The sequence below is a fragment of the Spea bombifrons genome, chromosome 6 (genome assembly GCF_027358695.1).
Source record: "Spea bombifrons isolate aSpeBom1 chromosome 6, aSpeBom1.2.pri, whole genome shotgun sequence".
Classification (NCBI taxonomy): Eukaryota; Metazoa; Chordata; class Amphibia; order Anura; family Pelobatidae; genus Spea; species Spea bombifrons.
In genome coordinates, this window is record NC_071092.1 from 14192919 (window position 1) to 14211915 (window position 18997).

An 18997-nucleotide genomic window follows, 5' to 3' on the forward strand; every position below is an offset into this window, starting at 1 on the left:
CAGCAGAAACTTAACCACCTTTATTATATCCAGAATGCATTTTATTTGCTGGCATTCATGTGTTTGTGCCAGTTTATATTACCTATATTCAAAGTTAACATTACATCATATGGGTGAAAGGGCTGTATTCTTACTGAATAAATAAATCTGCAGTCTTTGCTTTGTTTTTTTTCATATTTTCTTCAAGGCTGAATTTTCAGTATATCAATCTTTTTTGAAGTGGGACTAAATGTAAAATGCAGTATCATAAACCCCACTAATCCTTGCATCCCATAGTACAATTTTTGACATGCTTGATCTGTATTGACATAAGCTGTCCAGTTCTTGCCCATGCATTTTACTCTTCTTTCTCATGCCCTGTAAAGCATTAACAAATGTGAAAAATCCTGGAGTGGGAACAAGTATTTTTATTTCTGGAAATTATGAAAATTAGAGTTGAATTGCTTGTTTGGCGTCCCCACTTTTTAGTTGTATATTTGTCTAGGGGTTTTTTTTGTTATTTTTTTTTTTTGCTTTCCATTACCCTAAAGCATTCTGTTTCTCAGGACTTTGTGTTGCTGCTCTTCCACCATATGCTCATTCTATCCACGGTTCCTTTACGTACTCTGTACCTTAACTGACACGACTGTATCTCTTGTATCATTGCATATTACCTGTTTTGTCTTACGTTATATGCAATAAACAAAGAATTGACTAAAGCATTCTGTTTCTTTCTTGTCCTTTTATGTTTACACCTTTCTTCTTAATTTGTAAAATTTATCCCAGTGATTTTATGTTTCTCCTTTTTTTTTCCATCTCCGGTTTTGATATAGGTAGTGAAGCTGAAGAAGAATATCAAAGAAACAATGAAGCTAGTTGGGTTCAGCGTATGGTCATGGCTCTAGTGGGTGACAGTGCCCTTTTTAACACTCGTGAAGGAAGAGCTGGAAAAGTCCACAACTTTATGTTGGGTTTAAATCTGAACACGTCTTATCCCATTTCGCCCTTCGTAGGTCATGGGATGGAGAGATGTGCTGACGATGATGAGATGGATGCTGCTGTTGCTGGTAACGTTGTAAACACATTATTTCTAACAAAAACAGTATTTCCTTGATGATAAATAAGAACTTGTAGTTCTGATTAATTCAAAAGAAGAGAGTAAGCCTAATGCAAATACAGAAACATTAGAAGTAGTCCTGCCTATAGTTAACTATAAAGGAACACAAGCATAGCCCTTATGGAGACACATAATTAGAACTATTATTTTTCAGAGTTCAACATTATCCTTAATTTACCATAAAAAAAAACTTTTTTTGAAAATAAATACATTCTGCTGTTTATGTTCTAGAAACAATATGTTTCATACAAAAGGCATGTACGCCCTCTTTGAATTCTATGGTTTTACATATCATGAAATAATAATCATCTGTTCCTTAGCAGGTCTGAAAATTAGGTAAATACAACCTTAGATGAACAACAGCACATGACATATTACACCGTGTCATGATTTATTCAACAAAAATAAAGCCAAAAAGGAGAAGCCATGTGTCAATAACTAAGTACACCTTATGAATGAATAGGTTGTAGAATCACCTTTAGCAGCAATAACTAAGCAATTGTTTTCTGTATGACTTTATCAGTCTCTCGCATCACTGTGGAGGAATTCTGGCCTAGTCTTTACAACATTGCTTCAGTTCATTGATGTTTTCAGGCATTTGTTTATGCACAGTTCTCTTAAGGTCCTGTCACAGTATTTCAACAGTATGAAAACCTAAGCTGTAATGCTATGTTCTTTTTTAGAGAGAAGAGGCTTTCTCCTGGCAGCCCTTCCAAACCGTACTTGTTGAGTCTTTTTCTAATTTTACTGTCATTAACTTTATCATTTAGCATACTAACTGAAGCATGTAGAGTCTGAGATCTAACTCTTGAGTTTTTTGCAAATTCTCTTAGCATTGCACATTGAATGTTTTCAAAGTTATTTAATTAGCAGCACCTTAGCATCTTAACTTATATGGAAGCAGTAAGGGTGTACTTAGTTTTCACACATGGCCTCTCCATTTTGGCTTTATTTTGTTGAATAAATCATGACACAGTGTAATATGCCATGTGTTGCTGTTCATCTAAGGTTATATTTACCTCATGTTTAGACCTGTTAAGGAACAGATGATTGTTATTATGTGTAAAATAAGTGTATTATATATAAAACTAAATAATTCAAAGAGGGTGTACTTTCTTTTTTAAACGACTATATGGACAAAAGTCTTGGAATACTTGACCATTACACCAACAGGGATTTTGGGACTGGAGCAGTTAACATATTTCTCATTTTCTCGTTTCTCATTGTTATACAATGCTATTGCAGTGGTAGAAGGAATTTAAGTAAAACTTTTCCTTTTGGTATTCTGTGCCATGGCTTTTAAATCTTAAGATTCAATATTTTGTGGAAGCGGAGGTCATTAAATCTTTCTCTAAGCAAAGTTCACACAAATAGATTGGCATACTGGATTTTTTTTAACCCCTTAAGGACCAGGCTGTTTTTTTTTTTTTTTACCTTTTGTACCCTTTGGGACCGAGGCTGTTTTAACTTGTGTACCCACACAAGTTATATGTTGTTTTTTTCAGGACAAGAAGGGCTTCTTCAGATACCATTTTTTGATCAAATAATAAAATATGATGAAAAATTTTAAAAAAATACCCCAAAAATCTTTTACTCATCCAAAAAAGCTAATGAAAAAACCTGCTAAATAGATTCTACTATTTGTCCCGAGTTTAGAAATACCCAATGTTTTCATGTTTTGTTTTTTTTTTGCTTTTTTCTGCAAGTTATTGGGCTATAAGTACAAGAAGCGTTTTGCTAATTTTAAAACCATTTTTTTTCCAAAGCTGGTCATTCTGCCCCATGTACTATTTTGGGTATCTTTGAAGCTGCCCAATGCAATTTACCCCATCAAACCATATATTTTTGAGAACTAGACACCTCAAGGTATGCTGGTATTTCAACCCTTTCCATGAACTAATTCTACTTCCACCCTTTGTCAAACTTTTTGTATTTTTTTCACACAAATTGTACTTTGGGTATAAATTTTTAGCTCCACGTATACATCACTATCAAACAACACCCCAATGTGTGTTCAGCAACATCTCCCGAATTTTTTTACAGGACAGCCGCCATCTTGCGAGTGGTAAAATCACTCGCAGCGGCGCTTGTGACCACTCTCCGGAGAGGTCACAGCGCGTCCTGGGGTGCTTGTTCAGTGTCGCTGAGTGCCTCGTCATCGAGGCATTTCAGCAACACCATTGAAGTTTAAGAGATGATCGTTGATCGCTTCCTAAACGTTTAAAATGGGCGTCCATGGGGGCATCGAGGCATTGCAGTAACACTGTTTAACTTTCTACGCTTGTTTAATGAAATGACGTCATAGGTCGTTAAGTGATGTGCCTGGCCCTTCAATGGACGTTAAGGGGTAAAACAATGCATATTCTAAATGAGATGCAGGGGTACTGTTATTCTAAAAAAGCATATATACCTGCTTGCATGCTTGTAATATTTTGTGCTGCACATTAACATGTTAACCTTTGTTTATTTACTTATAGGCATCTTTGCTGGAAAGAGACAAGATAATGCATACATGCATCTTACATATTAATAATATTATGTACGGTATTTGCTCGATTATAAGACAGCCCCCCAAAATTTGAATATTAATTTAGGAAAAAAAGAAAAAGCCTGAATATAAGACTATACTATAAGAAAACATTTTTACTAGTAAATATTAATTCACATGTAAACTATGTTTTCATATTTAATAAAAACTATGGCGAAAATGCATTTTGTTTTTATTTCCTTTGATTTGCCAACCTGCCCCCAGTTATGCACATTTGCCCCCCAGAAATGCCTTATACCCCCCTATATACCACCCTGCCTCCCTGATATTCATTTTCACCCCCTATATGCCACTCTGCCTCCCTGCGCTGTGGGGGATCTGTATCTTAGTATTGTAGTCAGCCCCCTATGTGAAGTCTGATTAGAAGACAACCTCGAATATAAGACGATGGTTATTTTTAGAGCATTTGCTCCGAAAAAAACCTTGTCTTATAATCGAGCAAATACGGTATTTTTGCATTGTCTTATCTAGGTTGCCCAAATTTGTTTTCTGAATTTACTATGAACATTTTAATGATGAACACTTTGTGTATACCTTTCCTGCTTCAATTACAATGATTTATAATCTTAATTAACTTTTACAATTTAGAGAAAATGTTCAACTGCGTTTCCTCCACGTACCTTAACTGAGGATATTGGATTTTGCAATCGTGTATTCAGTTGGGTTTTTTTAATGTTTCCACCAAGAACTTTTTGTTCCATATGAATAAAAGTGAATAGACTGCTGTAATACATTAAGTCACAGAACATTTTTTTTTCTTTTACGTATTATTTTAAAACAGGTTAGTTTATTGAACTTCGCAGGTGCTTAGACACTGGTTGCATGTATTAACCTGTACTGATTTTAATATTCTTTCAGACCCTGATGAATTTGAGCAAATTTATGAACCCTTGGATGTGAAGAGCAAGAAAATACACATAGTGGACAGTGGATTGACATTCAATCTACCATATCCTCTTATATTAAGACCACAAAGAGGTGTTGATCTCATCATTTCCTTTGATTTCTCTGCAAGACCATGTGATTCTAGTCCTCCTTTTAAGGTAATTTTATTTAGTTTGCTTCTGCGTCCTTTTGACTAAAACTATCAATATATCATTCAACTTAAAGACATTCTTTTGTGGACCGCATTAATACTCTGCTTATTGGGGTTCAAGTGAGAAACTGTGAGTACCACTGAAATAGGAGGCTGTTAAGTAGACTATGAATTGAATGGTGGTACAATTCAGCCCTTTCACTTTAAAGCAAGTAGCTATTTAATCATGTGGGCACAGCCACACTCTGGATAGACACGGCTGCATGTTACAGTGTTACATCGCCTGGCTAGACCACTGCAGAATATGGCCAGATTTATCCACCGGGGGGGGGGGCGCTCAATAAAGTGTTTGATCAGCAGTGCTGAAGGGCACCAACCTACTGAGCATTTACCCAGTATTCCCAATGGCAAGTCTGGCCCTGAAGAAGATATGCCAGTTTTCCAGACATTACACTTTATAGTCCAGAACATTAAATTAAGTTACTGTACCTCTTATTGGAGCTGATTTGTTCTGGCTGCTTTTATTAGGACGATGGAAGGAGTAAAGGAGATAACACCAGGACAGGGAATGAATCCCTATGCTACTTCTGCTACCAGACATCACTATATGATACAACTATCAGTTATTATTTTAGCCAGTTCTAAAAGACATGATGGTGAGAGTTCTACTTCACTAAATGGAAAGCTTCTAGGATATAGAGGACATAATGTTATAAGGCTTTCTTGATGATAAATGAGATTACCTTTGATTGTCGTTCAGGGTGTGGATGTTGGCTTTATCGGATATTATTTTCACAGACGTCTGCATAAGATGGGGAGACTTTGACTGTGGAAGGAATTTTGCTTTCCTACAGCTGTAATCATTTTCAGTTTTATAGACGACAAGCCACTGGAATAAATATCTAAATTTCCTTTAACCCCTTCGAGACCGGGACGTACCTGGTACGCCATGGTTACATGGTAGCTGCAGACCGGGACGTACCAGGTACATCATCCCAAAAAAAATAACCCCATGTGGCCACAATCGTGGTGATCGCGGGGGCGCTGCTTCTGCTGTCTGCCCAGGTGTCAGACCAGCACAGCAGTCCCGAGCCTGCCCAGAACCTTTAATCACTCCCACGGAGCAATTTTGTCGGCTCAAAACGCAATCGCCGGCAAACTGGCTATCGTGTTTTCAGCTGCCACAGGCAGCTTTAGGGAAGGGGGTTGTTTGTTGATTGGGTTCCCACACACAACATTCCCCTGCTGCCTGATCGCTCCATGAGAGCGTCAGTGCAGCGTTAACCCCTTCAATGCCGCAAGGGGTTAATACCCGTTTTGTACGGGGCTCTGTTGCTGCCTGGAGGCAGACCAGCAACAGGAAAAAAGAGCACCCACAAGCACTTTGATCGCTCCTACATATATATATAGTTCATAGGTATGGTGAGTGTATGTAATGAATATTTATTGCTTTAGCAGGATTTTCAGTTATAATTAATTTGAATAACATATATATCCAGAATGCAAAAACCTGGTTGAACTTCAGTTACATAAGTGTATAGGAATCAGGTTGTATGAGTGTTATATTTATTATGTGTTATATACATAGTTACATACACTTTGGTTTTCTTCACACTTACAAATGTTTATACACGCCATCACCACACTCCTACGCACATAAAAGAAACACTGTACAAACACAAAGAACGCAATTTCCCCCCCCCCTGTTTAACATGCTTACGTCTTTTCACAGTGACTGGTGGGGATTAAAAAGGCGTGAGGTTGCCCAAGAGAGTAAGAGAGATTATGTGTGAGAACACTATATAGACAACAATAATATTTTTAGAATCTGTTTACTCTCTGATCATGCGTTTTATATACTGACATTAATTAACATAAATATTTAACACAGAAATAACCTATTTACATGGAGGCTATGTTTTCATATAAAAAATGGCAAAGTCCTTATCTTGACACTTTGCTTAACAAGGAGGTTGACGCCCCAAACAAGGCCCCAAAACATCAGAGTGGGTGGGAGTTTGGAGATGCTACCCTTAGAGAAAATTAAATAACAGAACTTCTACACTTTGAATCGGAGCAATTAACACTTCCTTTTGGGAGCAGGAGTACCCAAAAATAAACAGCCTGATATTGGCTCTTGATGTATGATTAGCATGATCAAAGGTGGCTAAGAAAAAGCTCTAACTCCATAAAGTGAGATTTAAGAGGTTCCCGAGAAGAGGCAACAGGGCTAATGACATTAGTAGTAGTCTCTCTGGAGACAGGCATAGTGGTACCAAAACAAGACTGGACAAGTGATGAAATAAGTGGCTTAAATCACATGCAAAGCAGGGAATCAAGAACAAGCAGTCCAAGCACATCGCTGTTCTGTTTGTCCTGTTCTTTAATATTCTTTCATTTCTGTCCTCCCTTTTGCTGGCCTCACACCTCCCTTCATTCTGACTCCAGTCATATAAAACCTGAAACATAATTTTTGTTTTATGTGGCAAATTACACGTGTGATTTCTGTGCTCACCACAGAGTTCTGAAGAATGTGCTTTACAACGAATCAAGTAACCACCAATATAAACAGATTTTGAAAGCTTTACATATGAAATTTATCTGACAGGAGATAACACAGTAATCTTGCTTTTCTGCTTAGTTTACTTGTTATCAAAGGATAAGATCCAGTGTATTGATAGGCTGAACTGAGAAAATAACTCAATACAAAAATAGGTACCTGTACCGGTAGTAGTTTTACCGAAACGCATCTGAACTTTACAAGAAATTAGCAGAACTGGCATAGCAACCCTTACATATGATTGTTGTCAATTTCTATATGGTGTTCTGTAAAACAATTTGCCCTTTCAACGGCAATTAATTAGAGGTTTTAGAGAATTGTACTTTGTTTTTGAGAGTTAAATGTTGTGGCCTTGGTGCCATAAATCAAAAAGGAACAAAAGAAATAAAGTTGACAATGACCACTATAATTCTGTGTTAACATAAATGCTGGCATCAGGAATTTTAGGGCCTATTACTAATGTACTACCGTATATATGCCTGGGCCTCTACCCATCACAACTACTCCCCATGTTCTCTGAGACCACTTCTCTTTCCCAGTCCCCTTTTTCTATCCCCCCCCCAGTGTCCCTCAGCCACCGTATCCCCCACTGTGCATACCCCTCTACCCCCTCATCCCTTCAGTGTCCATCTATCTACCCACCTCAGTGTCTATACCACCTTACTTTCATTCCAACCTCCATGTCCATAGCACTGTGCCACCTCCTTTTTCAGTGTCCATTTCCCTTTGTTTTCATAGCCTTCTGCCTTCCTCCCTCCCCCAGTGTCCCTACACCTCTTCCTCTTCTCAACATATGGTCCTTACCTATCTCCGATCCAGTGTCCATTGCCCTGGACCAAATATACCCTGTGCCAATACAAAAAAAAACCTTTTAATGGATAAACATCTGTGCTTCTTCTTTTAAAACAATATTTGGAAGATATCTTAGACGGAGATTACCCTCTCGTTTAATTTTAGTTTAATGTTCTTGCCTGAAGAGTCTATCTCATTATAACTGAGATTCTCTAAAGATCTGTAGAAATTACGATGACAAAATAAAAAGGGCTATATATTTGTTAGGGATCAGATATAATTTGAAGAAAGATTTTGGTTTTATGTTGCAAGTATTTTAACACTATTGATCAAATCACAAAACTAATTTCCGAGTTACTATTTTCCTTTCCAAATGAACCCTGCTTGTGTAGTCCTGCTCACCAGCTGTTCCGGCTCAGGAATGTTTACCAGATTTGTTTATATGGAATAAAATTAATCTTATCCTTACTCTTGATTTTGATGATGAGCTGTTCTTGCTATTTTAAGGAAGGTATGCAGAATGGTTTCATATGAGTAATCCAATTAATTATCTGGTTCTTCACTTACTGTTTGATAAATAGTAAATCCTTTCGTTCAACACATTTACTTTTTCCAGTGGATGTAAAAAGAAAGCCAGTTGCATAAATAACAGAAACCAAATAAATCAATCAATGTTATGTCAATGTTTCTTTATACTTACCATTGTAATAATAGATGATTCTAAGATGTTTACTGAGGAGGCAGGGTAGAAGAAACATTTTCTACCTGTGGTACCTTCTTATATTGCAGGGGAATACATTTTTGATTTTTATATGTTGATTTAAACACTGACAAGTCGACATGCTACGTCCATTATATGATGGGCTTGTATATATTTGTTATCTAAACAATATGGGTAAGTTAATGATAACATGTTTCTACCCTGACACATGTTTAAACAAGACATCCTCTCCTTTTTACATGATGCAATTAAATAATGCTATTTTTACCTTTTTCTGTACTTTTCCTAATCTTAAAGCAATGTAATGAAACACGCTTTGTATACTGTAAACTCCTAATCGGTGTATGTTTTATATCATGTATGCGGTTGTGATAACCGTTACAGGCTTATAGTGTGGAAATTATGATCTGCATATTTCAGCAGTCAAGTGCTAACCTTTTTGTTTTATAGAAGAGACACGGATTTCAGTGAGCAACTTCCTGTCAAATTTAAAATGCACTTTTGTTGACCTCCATCTTGTGACGTCAAACCTAATCATCTGTTTGCTATCTATGTCTGTTACGAAAACATCTTACCTTTTGAAAGAATTTTAAACATTCTAAACCTTTGCTTCCGTTAAAGGATCTCCTCCTTGCTGAGAAGTGGGCACGGATGAATAACCTCCCTTTTCCAAAAATAGACCCACACGTCTTCGATCGAGAAGGATTGAAAGAATGTTACATTTTTCGACCTAAGAACCCTTCTGTAGAAATCGACTGCCCCACCGTCATTCACTTTGTTTTAGCAAACATAGAATTTAGAAAGTTTAAAGCCCCAGGTAAGTTCTGTCGAGTGAGAATACATTTCCTTATGTTTTTTTTTTTTTTGTTTAGTTTTTTTAGCTCCATAAATTTTCATTAAAAGATGGTTTCATAAACACAGATTTTAAAAGCGACTCTGGATCAATGTGTTTTAATAAGGCATTGTTTGGAAAATGTCACTATTGTGAAGATAAAAGGGTGAGGGACAACAGAACTCTTGCTGTACAAATCTGGTCATCAAGGAAAATAACAGAACATTTGGGCCTGACAAATCTCATTTTACGCAACAAACTGACATCATCATTATTTTAGAAACGGTGCAGACGATGAATGTTTTTGATAAGAAAGCATTAACCTGACAGAGTCTGTAAAACATATACTAGATATATATATATGTTACAGTATATTGCACATAAAATGCTGACTGACAGAGTCTCAAGCTTCTGTTTTACCTGCTTATAGTTGTACGGATAGTTAGTGAATGAATATTATCCGTATTTGCATATACAGATACTCTAAATAGCAGATGCTACCCAACATGGAATTTGGAGGTTTGGCAGTTAGCTCATCGGTTCATTTTGTTCATGACATTGAATAAGTCTCAAAGCATGCCTTACAAATGCAATCACAAATAAAGACATTTACAAGTATATAATATATGCAACTTTATCCTATAAATGGATTACAATGAAGCCTTTTAACAAATTCTGGTCTACCAAAACTTATTGTACAATGCAAAACTCAAGGTCTGGGGACTCTGTAGTTGCAAATGTCCCACAAGGCAAAACTTCTGCTATATTATAATAAATTGAAGACCTCTCAATTGTTTTTGTATTTTTAAGTAATGGTAATTGGATCCTTACGTTTTAGACCATTACATGTGCAGTTTCAGTGCATCATAGTTCATGTTGTCAGTACATCCTAAAACATATGCCTTGCAACTCGTATAAGTACATTTACTCCTAATATTGTGTGCCTTTCAATGATCGTTAGTTTCCCTTGATGATAATTAATATATCATTGAATGTATGTCACACTGTATTGAACAGTGGAATGCACTTTGAAGTCTACTACCTCAAGCAATCAACAATGGATACTTACTGAAGTACCAGGGGCATAACTAGAAACCACAGGGCCCTGGTGCGAAAATTGCCCTGCCCCCCCCCAACTTCACCAAGCAACCACAGTGCCACCTTTGCCCCAAACAGCTTGTGAGTGCCTTTCACCCCAAAGCAGCTTATCAGTGCCATCCTAGCCCCCAAACAGCCTGTTTGTGCCATCTTTGCCCCAAACAGCTGGTTTGTGCCATCTTTGCCCCAAACAACTTGTCTGTGCCTTCTTTGCCCCTTGCCCCTCCCCATTCCAACATACACTCTGGCACACATATGTAAACACATATACACAAATTACACACACTTATTCATGCTAACATATACTCCATTTCACCCCACTTACACATCAATGCTTATACACATGCACACACACACACACAACTACACACCCATGCTCACAAACACACACCACTACACATCCATGCTCACACACAATTACACATCTTTACTCCAGTATAGGATTTTCCATGAAATGAATTATAGTGTATAATGTAAGGAGTGGTTAAGACCTTATCTATTTGTTCTCTGGCATAATAAGTGGGTAATACATCATGAAATACAACACACTGTGTGGGATTTCAGTCCTAAGCAGTTGCTTTCATCTTATTCCAGGAGTTTTAAAGATCTGGATATGGCCATGTTAACTAATTTGAGAACTGTGAATGTTTTTTTTAGTGCAGTTCGGAGTGCATTTTTATATTCTCTGTTGCATATCGATCTCCCATACTTGATTTGCAGTAGCATCAAAGCTCATTTTAAGGTTGGAGCTCAGCTTAAAATAACACCCTCTACTGCTTGTGCGCAGACAATATATAAAGTATTTGGGCTGCCTTACACGGAGTAGGCAGGAGAGAATGAGACAGAAGTCTCCCTTAGAAGAAAGTTTGTATTCATTTGCATTTGTAAAATGTACCGTACGTCATGCAAAACTGACTTGGAGTAAGTATATAACACATAGACCTCTCTGTGTCTTTCTGTACATATGTTCATCCTATAAAGGACTTCATATTTTTGCTGTATGAGTAAATGATGATAATGTGATTTTGTAGTGATTTGAAAGCTAATTTGGCAACGGTGCTGTATCTAGTTGGGGTGCTGCCCTCCCAGAACCTACCATTGTGGCCAAGTTTTTTTCTTCTTAAAAACCTACCAATGACAATGTATCCTCATGAATGAGGGCAGTGCCAGCTTAACTTCCTTAATGTAAATAGACCCATTAAAGAGGTGTTTCTTGTAACTGACGCAGTTCATGGAAGGTAGAACCTAGTAGAACGAGTTGCCAACGTTTATTCTCCAAAGAGCTAGTAAACCCAGGCCAGTATACCCTGCTGAATGGGGATCTTTTATCACAAGAGAATTAAATGACTTTTCATTTAAGTACTGTAAGGCTCCAATTACAATACTACCTTGTTTGTTTTTATCTAAACATTAGCATTTGAAATTTCTCAAATAATTCTTACTTGAAGACCATTTTTCACTTATATATTGGTAGTTATTAAATTTAAGATGCTTGCTTCATTTTAGGTGTTCCTAGAGAAACAGAGGAAGAGAAGGAATTTGCAGACTTTGACATCTTTGATGACCCAGAAACTCCTTATTCGACATTTAACTTCCAGTATCCAAAAAAGGCTTTTAAGCGGCTCCATGACCTCATGGAATTCAACACCCTAAATAATATTGATGTGAGTATACAATTTAAAGATATACTCATTTATTCTATTTGTTTGAGAAATTGAAAAAAAGTTCTATTTTCTGTCTAGGAAACGATTATCTCAAGAAGATCACAATACCAAATTATTTTTGCAAAGGATATTCTTATTAATCCAAGCTAATCCGTCTCCAGCTTTCATATTTAGGGGGGCACATGGGGGGCCAGGGACCAAAGTAGGGGGCCAATTATAAAACGGTACATATATATATATATATATATATATATATATATATATATATATATATATATATATATATATATATACACACACACACACGCGCACACACACACACACACACACACACACACACACACACGTTAGGCAGTTATTTCTCATTCTTTAATATTAGCCCCTGCTGACAATATATATAAATATTAGACCCTGCTGCCGATATATAGAAATATTACACCCTGCTTCTGATATATATTAATAATAACCCCTGCTGCCGATATAAATTGATATTAGCCCCTGCTGCGGATATATACTTATATTATACCCTGCTGCTGATATACATAAAAATTATACCCTGCGGCCGATTATATATTAATATTTGACCCTGCTACCAGTATATATTAATATTATCCCCTACTGCCAATATATATTATTAGTCCCTGCAGCCAAAATATATAAAATTAGCCCCTGCTGCCGATATATATAAATACTAGACCCTGCTGCCAATAAATATTAATATTAGCCCCTGCTGCCATATGTTAATATCTCCATCTACCTCCCTCTCCCTCCCAATCTATCCCCTCTCCCTCCCAACCTATGCTATCTACCCCCTCTCCCTCCCAATCTATCCTATCTACCCCCTCTCCCTCCCAATCTATCCTATCTACCCCCTCTCCCTCCCAATCTATCCTAACTACCCCCTCTCTCCCTCCCAATCTATCCTAACTACCCCCTCTCTCCCTCCCAATCTATCCCTATCTACCTCTTCCTGGCCGTAGAAGTCCAGCGGCGGGATCGCGAGGTCTCTGTCTTCCTGGTTCTGCCGCAGTGTGCGCGGCTTCATTGCTGAGCGCCGGATATGACATCATATACCGGCGCTCGGCTTGAAATGCCGGCACTGCGACCGCTCGGCGCCTCTCTCTCTCCTCCGGATCTATTAAAAAAAAAAAAAAAAGACGGCGTTTCAATTGGGGGGGCACACCGGGGGGCACAGCATGATGTAGGGGGGTCCATGGCCCCCTCTGCCCCCCCCTGCTCAGTCCAGACAAAAGTTTAATGTTTCCAGAGAGGGTATGCTTTATAACCACATAATAATTAACCAATCACAGAGATCACTGACGCTCACATGATAAAGTCAATGCTTTAAAACATTTGTCTCTGCATCACTCTACAGAGGTGCAGGTACAGTGGAAGAGCGTTTTCCAGAAATACAATTTATTAAAAGTAACCCTTCCGATCCCTTGCTGATCACAGTAATAAACTTTGAGGTGCTCATAATTTTTTCAGATTTTATTCCCCACTTGCTATTGCTCTGATTAGTACATTGTACTACTCAATGTTAAAAAAAAAAAAAAAAGATTTGTGGGACGTTAGGTGAGCATATGATGTAAAAAAAAACCCAAAAAACATTTATAATTATATTCAAAAATTATATTCAAAATGCCCTCAACGTATGGTGTATAGGAGGCTTGCACCATTCTGGCATCCAGTTCAGACACCGCATTTGAAATACCCCATAATATGCCTTTTAACCCTCTAAATGCCAGAGTGGCATATAGGGGTATAAGGCATTTCTGGAGGCAGATTGGCATATAGGGTCATCTTATATTCAGGCTTTTTCTTTTTTTTCTAAATTAATATTCAGATTTGGGGGGTCGTCTTATAATCGAGCAAATACGGTATATAAGAATTATCATCCCATCCACTTTTTCTGCGTTACAGTGAGCTTTATTATCTAGTTTGTCATATGTCAGTAGATTGATCTTGTACTACTGTGAATCTGTAATAGGGCATTATCATGTTTATATCTTTTTATAGTCAACTCTTTTAGATGCTTTCATGTTATAGCAGATCTAGGATATTCACACAAAATTGTACATAAACCAGCAGCATTCCTTCACCTAAAACGCATATGACAAGTTGAATGTTTCTTATAGGTACACCCACAACAAAGATTTTTTTCTAACTGCAACCTACTACCATAATAGCTTTAGTGACATTTTCTCTAAATATTTGAAGATTATTGTAAAAAAAGGAAATGTTCTTAGATTGATTCATAGTTCATCCCATCTGTCATGACTGAGTTGGCTACACTGTGTAAATTCCATCAACCTTCTTTTTATTAAGAGAATCTGTGTAACATAGACTGAATATTTGATCACCATTCTGAGATTTTCACTGTCAAATTGCACAATATTTAAGAAAATAGAAACTAGGGCTTCTAAAAGTGAGTAACTCACTATGGTTTTACCGCTAGCAGTTTGAACTGATCTTAACTTTCACTTAGCTTATATTCTGGAAAATATATTTTTTTTTTTTTACCAAAGCTCTAGCTTTATATTCTCAAGTAATTCTATTAGAAAATCGGGTGGCAAATCTTCTATAATGCAATATTTGAGTGTACAGTTTTTAATTAAAGTTTAGACCTCAGGTATGACAGTGGTAGTCTGTGTGATTCAAATTATAGATTAGTGATGATGAAATTAGTGATGAAATAAGGTCTTATGGTCTTACTTAAGGTTAGGTTTCATCTTGCCCTGATTGAGCACAAGCTACAAATGGTGATGTAAAATATGCATGTGAACCAAAAAGTCAAAATGTGGCTTGGTACCTTCCTGAGTCTTGGTTCTTTTTTTAATTAGACTAGTCCTTTAGTTATATACTCTGAACATTGAATGATGTAAAAAATTATATGGGTTCAATATAAATTACCGTATTTGCTTGTAATCGGGGTCGTCTTATAATCAGACCTCAAATAGTCAGAAGCACCGGTAAGTTTTTTTTTGGGGGGGGGTGTTAAGTGGGGGACATAAGGCATTTCTGTAGGCAGAGTGCTCTATGAAATGCCTTTTAACCCCCTTAATGCCACTCTGCCTCCAGAAATGCCTTTTAACCCTCTATACGCCATCTGCCTCCTGAAATGCCTTATACCTCCCTAAATGCCACTTTGCCCCATAATATGCCTTTTGACCCCCTAAATGCCAGAGTGGCATATAGGGGTATAAGGCATTTCTGGAGGCAGAGTGGCACATAGGGGGTCAAACGGCATATCATGGGGCACAGTGGCATATAGAGGGTTAAAAGGCATGTCATGGGGCACAGTGGCATTTAGAAGGTTAAAGGCATATCATGGGGCGCAGTGGCATATAAGGGGGAATAAGGCATTTCTGGGGCACAGTGGCAATCTTGGGGGCAGATGTGCATAACTGGAGGGGCAGGTTGGAAAATAAAAGGGAATAAAAACAAAATATTTTTCTCAATCATAGCTTTTATTTAAAAAAATAATTCATGTAAACTATGTAAACTAACAGTTACCGGTCGTCTTATATTCAGGCTTTTTCTTTTTTTCCTAAATTAATATTCAGATTTTGGGGGTCAATTTGGGGGAGCAAATACGGTATATATTTTTTTCTTTGTGAGTAATAAACATGGCAAGTCATTAATACTAAGATAGCAGTACATAATGTTCAGATCCATATCAATTTCATAATGGACTGTATACTAAATTAATCATTATTTAAAATTTCATCTTGTTTTAGAAAATAAAGCAAGCAATTGTGGACAGCATGGAATACAGAAGAACCCACCCGTCCCGGTGTTCGGTGTCACTTAATGATATTGAAGCCCGGAAATTCTTTAATAAGAACCACTAACACAACAACTGTGTTTTCTAGGTTTTTAGTTGGAGTTCAGTAATCCAAATGGATGTCTACGTACATACTGGTAATTGTTGTAGCATAAAATGTGCATAGGCAGGGGGGTATACCTTTTATTTATCAGTATCACAAAATGTTACATTCCTTTTTATATTGAGGCTTTAAATGTTTATATATTAAAGTACATCAATTGTATGACTATTACAGTTATTATTTGTTTCTTTTGTGTAATATACATGACTAACATTTTACTTTAAATAAAATGGGTTTTACATTTTTCTCACAAGCAAATTGGTTTAATCTTCAATCAACAAAAATGAATACATTTTAACAAGTGTGAACACTGAAATTATACATTTTACTTCATGTCCTGCTTCTGGGCTTTTTAGTCAAAAGTAAATACCTTTTGTTGGGTCACCATAGACAACCTTAAATGTATCTTCAGATCTGGAGTGTCTTCTGAGGTCCTGAAATCTACATGGGGATTCTACATCTTATTTACCTTCGACTACCATAACAGCTGTAGTGACTCTGTCATCCCGTGGACCAATAGAGTTATATCCACGAAGAAAATGTTTAGCAAAGTGTCTGGGTCGGACAAAGAATCAAGTATTATCGAGGAAAACAATGGGGAAAAAAGCATTTGCATAGTAAGAGAGCCAATCTGCAAACTTAACTTTTAATACTAAATATTAAAAAGTAAAATTACATTGTTTTACCTCATAACACAGGACAAAAATACAACAAAAGATAGTGGTCATTTCTGACGGTTTTTAACTATTTTGTTGGACTTAAGCGCAACAAAATGGATGAAACGCTTCAGAAATAACCAATCTTATTCAGGACTTTTTGTTTTGTTTTTTGTCATGAAGTAAAACAATATAATTTCACTTTTTTAATATTTTTATCATATGTGTGTTTCATTAAGGTTCTTCATTTCTGTGTTTGATGTAGCCACACAAGTTACACATCCTTTTTTCAGAACAAATAGGGCTTTCATTGGAAACCATAGAAACATGCACAAAATAATCACTTTTTGCTAGTATGTAAAAACGCAAACAAAAAACACGTTTTTTTGCAATTCTACATTTCAGCTGACACTGTGACCAGATTTATGTTCTGCAACATCCCCTGATTACAGACATACCCCACATACAGGGGCGGGCTGGGCCGGGGGGCAATTGCCCCCCAGGCCGCCCTAAATCCGGGCCGGTGGGCCGGACGGACGACCGGCAGACAGGCATTCAATGCGGCTGCGGCCGCAAAGTTAAAAACTAAGCGGCCGCGAGCAGGATTGAATGCGGCCGTCATGAGTACCTGGCGGGGGGGGGCGGTCCGCCCCGGCTGCCGCTCATCTGAGGGGTGCCACCATGCCGGCACGCCTCCAGAAACGGTGCGCGCGGCAACTGTGCGCCGGGACTTGATGTCAAATCCCGGCGCACAACACTGAAGCCACGCCCACCGTCTTTCGCGCTCAGTACACCGGAAGGACAGGAAGAAGAAGAGGAAGAAGAAGTAGAAGAAGAGGAGGAAGAGGAAAAGTGAGAGTGAAAGAACAAAAGGTAGGAGAGAGTGGATTAGTAAGTGTGTGAGAGTGATGGGTGTTATGCTGAATGTAAGTGTGAGAGTGATGGGTGTTATGCTAAATGTAAGTGTGTTAGAGTGATGGGTGTTATGCTAAATGTAAGTGTGTGAGAGTGATGGGTGTAATGCTAAATGTAAGTGTGTGAGAGTGATGGGTGTTATGCTGAATGTAAGTGTGTGAGAGTGATGGGTGTTATGCTGAATGTAAGTGTGTGAGAGTGATGGGTGTTATGCTGAATGTAAGTGTGTGAGAGTGATGGGTGTTATGCTAAATGTAAGTGTGTGAGAGTGATGGGTGTTATGCTAAATGTAAGTGTGTGAGAGTGATGGGTGTTATGCTGAATGTAAGTGTGTGAGAGTGATGGGTGTTATGCTGAATGTAAGTGTGTGAGAGTGATGGGTGTTATGCTGAATGTAAGTGTGTGAGAGTGATGGGTGTTATGCTAAATGTAAGTGTGTGAGAGTGATGGGTGTTATGCTGAATGTAAGTGTGTGAGAGTGATGGGTGTTATGCTGAATGTAAGTGTGTGAGAGTGATGGGTGTTATGCTGAATGTAAGTGTGTGAGAGTGATGGGTGTTATGCTGAATGTAAGTGTGTGAGAGTGATGGGTGTTATGCTAAATGTAAGTGTGTTAGAGTGATGGGTGTTATGCTGAATGTAAGTGTGTGAGAGTGATGGGTGTTATGCTAAATGTAAGTGTGTGAGAGTGATGGGTGTTATGCTAAATGTAAGTGTGTGAGAGTGATGGGTGTTATGCTAAATGTAAGTGTGTGAGAGTGATGGGTGTTATGCTAAATGTAAGTGTGTGAGAGTGATGGGTGTTATGCTAAATGTAAGTGTGTGAGAGTGATGGGTGTTATGCTGAATGTAAGTGTGTGAGAGTGATGGGTGTTATGCTGAATGTAAGTGTGTGAGAGTGATGGGTGTTATGCTGAATGTAAGTGTGTGAGAGTGATGGGTGTTATGCTGAATGTAAGTGTGTGAGAGTGATGGGTGTTATGCTGAATGTAAGTGTGTGAGAGTGATGGGTGTTATGCTGAATGTAAGTGTGTGAGAGTGATGGGTGTTATGCTAAATGTAAGTGTGTGAGAGTGATGGGTGTTATGCTAAATGTAAGTGTGTGAGAGTGATGGGTGTTATGCTGAATGTAAGTGTGTGAGAGTGATGGGTGTTATGCTAAATGTAAGTGTGTTAGAGTGATGGGTGT

At 37.7% G+C, this 18997-nt stretch overlaps 1 protein-coding gene across 1 annotated transcript in view; it reads left to right on the forward strand.

Moving 5' to 3' along the window:
* PLA2G4A (phospholipase A2 group IVA) overlaps nucleotides 1-16495 on the forward strand; it is a 52468-nt gene extending 35973 nt beyond the window's left edge. Inside the window, exons 14-18 of the mRNA XM_053469742.1 lie at nucleotides 813-1046; nucleotides 4503-4687; nucleotides 9375-9570; nucleotides 12190-12347; nucleotides 16088-16495. Coding sequence (XP_053325717.1) covers nucleotides 813-1046; nucleotides 4503-4687; nucleotides 9375-9570; nucleotides 12190-12347; nucleotides 16088-16201 — 887 coding nt within the window. The 3' untranslated portion in view covers nucleotides 16202-16495. The remainder of the gene's footprint in view (nucleotides 1-812; nucleotides 1047-4502; nucleotides 4688-9374; nucleotides 9571-12189; nucleotides 12348-16087) is intronic.
* Nucleotides 16496-18997: the final 2502 nt, after the last annotated feature.